Source organism: Haliotis cracherodii, unplaced genomic scaffold (assembly GCF_022045235.1).
Source record: "Haliotis cracherodii isolate W230 unplaced genomic scaffold, xgHalCrac1.p SCAF_7, whole genome shotgun sequence".
Lineage (NCBI taxonomy): Eukaryota > Metazoa > Mollusca > Gastropoda > Lepetellida > Haliotidae > Haliotis > Haliotis cracherodii.
The window spans coordinates 12,947,905-12,951,497 of record NW_027266330.1 but is presented as its reverse complement, the minus strand read 5'-3'; the positions used below and the strand labels follow the sequence as shown (position 1 = coordinate 12,951,497).

General features: G+C 45.2%; 1 protein-coding gene across 1 annotated transcript; it reads right to left on the bottom strand.

Moving 5' to 3' along the window:
- Positions 1–406: 406 nt before the first annotated feature.
- LOC139447145 (uncharacterized) lies at positions 407–3,593 on the bottom strand. Its single transcript, XM_071228327.1, has 3 exons — positions 3,530–3,593; positions 3,263–3,352; positions 407–1,068 (listed from the first exon to the last, which is right to left on the bottom strand). Exons 1-3 carry the CDS (start codon positions 3,591–3,593, stop codon positions 407–409), a joined length of 816 nt encoding a protein of 271 aa, XP_071084428.1.

Below are 3,593 nucleotides of genomic sequence, written 5' to 3'. Positions count from 1 at the left end.
TTAACGATATCATATCCAACAAATGAACTGTACTCGAGCTTTTAGTCAGCTCTCCAGCAATACTTCAACATCGTTTTATCTTTTTGAATAAGATTTAATTAAAAAAAATAATAATAATAAAGACAACAATGGGTTTCTTTAAATATCGTCATTTAACTGTTTAGGTGACGTGCTTTAATATGGTCAATATTTCACGGGTTTGTTTTCAGTACGCACCCACCATCACCCGTGAATGCAGAGGTCCTATCAATCGCAATATGTCTCGTGCAACGTGCTCAGCATCTAACGTGCGCCTGCTCTACACATTGCTTCACTTGGGTTCGCACAAAATTCGTGTACGGAGTTCGGGCAGGGCTTATTTGACCTATACTAGTTACAGTAATAGGCCAATATAATGTATATATACTTATAATAGTTTCCCTGTTATTAGCAAGCCGGCGACATAGCCTACTAAAATTAAAGCATTTGTCCTTGATGATTTATCCTTGGTGAAACGTTCACGTAGATCCGACAATATATATCTGGGTCTCAGAGTTATCTCCCCTTTCATGTAATCAACAACCGGAAGTACTACCATCATGATATCGGGGACCAGGAGCCCGATGTCCCGCCATACCTGGTGAGGTTTGCCCTCCTTGTATATAATATGAGAAATGAATTGGTCCAAACTGCCAATAATAACATGTGCAAGAGCAGCCCCTATGATTAAATTATAAAGCACAACACGCCTTTCAGAGTGTCTGTCGCATGATTTCAAGATGGCGTACGTCGACAGCATTTCTGTGACTGAGAAGAATATTTGGTGGTTGAACATCAGGTAGAAATCGTCGTTGTAGTAGTTGAATATTGCCCACCAGGCGAAGACGTGTGGGTAGACACTGACAAAGAAGAGAATCGCCATGATTGGTCGGAGGGAGCGAGAGAAGAGGAAGGAGAAAAAGAGCTTCAGTGCTTCGTATCCAAGGATGACATACACAAAGGTGATGACCCACACACACATGGTCTGCCGCGTGGCGTTGAAGTACACGTGCTTGTACCCATGCTTACTTCCGCTCTTCTCGTAGGAGCCTGAAAACAGAGTGAGTGAGTAAACTTTTACGCCGCTTTTAGTAATATTCCAGCAAAATTGTTAGGATTTAACCCAGGCCTTCAGCTTCAAGAGCGAACGCTTTTACGACGAGGCTGCCCCACCAAACCCTGAAAAGAGAAAACCACTAATATTCATGAGAGAGTGAGTGAGTTGTGTTTTACGCCCTTTGAACAGTAAATCAGTTGTGTCACGGCGTGTCGCACCAACTCGTGTTATTCCGGGACAAGCCGAATAGCGACTCGTGCCCTTCTCATGGCCGTTTTAAGGGGCCTTTACACAGGATGGCGACCTTTGTGCCTCCCATGTGCGACCATAGAATTTGCCAGGTCGTCGTGGGAGGCTCAAAGGAGGCAGAATGGTTGCCTAGGTCGTTCGAAGGTGGTACACAGGAGGTTCAGGCATCGCCATGGACGCCATGGTCGCCGTGAATGTTTGAACATGTTCAAAACAGTCGCACAAAGGTCGCCGAGGAGGTTGGTTGCTCAAAGGTGTCTCAAAGGGGGCAGAAGGGAGGCACAAGCATTGCCGTTGTTGCAGAATGAAGGCACAGTGGTCGCCCAATGGTCGCGCAGGTAATAGATGCGTTCTGCTGAAATACTGTCCCGTAAATCTGGGCGATGCTTCTGCCTCCCTTGTGCCTTCTTCGGGCGACCAACAGCGTGCATTGAACGAGGAGTATCGCGACCGCCATGCCTCCATTCGGCGACTACGGCAGCACTTGAGACACCATGGCAATGCTTCTGCCTCTTTTCTGCCTCCTTTGAGCTACCTGTAGTACCTCCTCAGCCTGCCTATAAATAGAGGGCTTGTACCTGCAGTGTTTCATTGTGGTTGCAGACGTTGAACAACTCGAGCAGTTACTGTTGAACAACTGCTGGAGCAGTTACATAGAAACATGATTTTCTGGGTTTAGGCAACCATTGAGCGTCCTGGCCAGTTTTTGATCGCTCGATGGTGGCACAAAGGTCGCAGCCCTGTGTAATGGGGGCTTTAGCGACCGGGTTCCGTCTTAGCGCAAACGGGCATACCTAAAGCAATTGTCAACTCGTTGCGTAATGGTTCACATCAATTTCCCCATATATTATATATATTTCAGGTGCAATTTAAAGCACATCGGGACGTGCGGAATTATACGATATGATTGAACACATTTTACGGTGTCTTGGGTATATTTTTAGATGCAAGACATGTAAAATCAAAAATTATTTCTGAGGGATTCTTTGACGAAGTACTTGAAATCATACGCGTATTCTGATTGGTTTGTCGTATTTACGCACATAACATTCATCGATAGGGGGACGAGTCTTCTTGCAGGTTACCGAAAGGGGCGTGTGGTGACGAATAGGCGTGTCGGTTCATGCTGGAGACAGTCACGAAGTGACGGGATTAAACGCTGCTGCTTTTAACAGTATTCCAGTTAAAACACCGCATGTTTGGAAAAAAAATCCACAGATTCGAAGCGCATGGTTATATTCAGGGCGTCGAATATGACCATGATCAGGACCGCGGTGCATGATGGGGTCCATTTCTCAGCGGCCTGTCACCTAGCAACGCCCTTTCCTCTCACATAAGTAAACACACCTTGATAAAGCTGGAATACTGTTTCAAGCCACGTTAAGCCCAACAATTTACCCACCCGATATTCCGTTTCGCAAATGAAGAGAGTTTTTCATTTAAGAATTGATTTCAAGATTTAAGTGTTCATCGCGTGGAATATTTACAGACCGCCGTCATATAGCTGGAATATTGCTGAGTGCGGCGTTAAACAACAAACCAACCAACCAACCATTGGAGTGTGAACCTTCATAGAGTGAGGGCCAAATATTGTATTAATTGAGCGTCAATTTCACGGTCATTGACCGACCAATAGGAATGCCGTAGTTCGTGTAAAATTCAAATAGAAAAAATCATATGTTTGTTGATGCAGGGACATGTGATGATGTGGTGCAATTCACCATCGCGTATCTCGCCGACAGGAAGCAGGCAGGGAAAGGCGGGGCGACCGGAAGTTGTCTTACACGCGATACTTATGAGCAGTTTAACGTCGATGTAACCGGAAGTAAGACAGGGGGCGCTTGAAAAGGACACACACAGACACAGACACACACACACACACACACACACAGTTACTTCTCATTCTAAATTATTAATGGGGACGTATTAGAAGCTTACCTTTAAAGATGGTATCAAAACATGAATTTTCACAATTGTTTTTGTCGACTTCCGGTTTGTCCGGCACCCAGATAATTCTGTACACAATGCCTGGAAAAGAATGTTCGAATAGATTAATATATGTCCTCTTATTAGAAACACCCCCCTCTCTCTCTCTCTCTCTCTCTCTCTCTCTCTCTCTCTCTCTCTCTCTTCTCTCTCTCTCTCTCTCTCTCTCTCTCTCTCTCTCTCTCTCTCTCTCTCAACAATGATTAAGGGACCACGTACCTATTTGAATGACAGGAATGGCTACAATGATGGTGGCGCTAACAACTGCCGGCAGCAGTCCCAT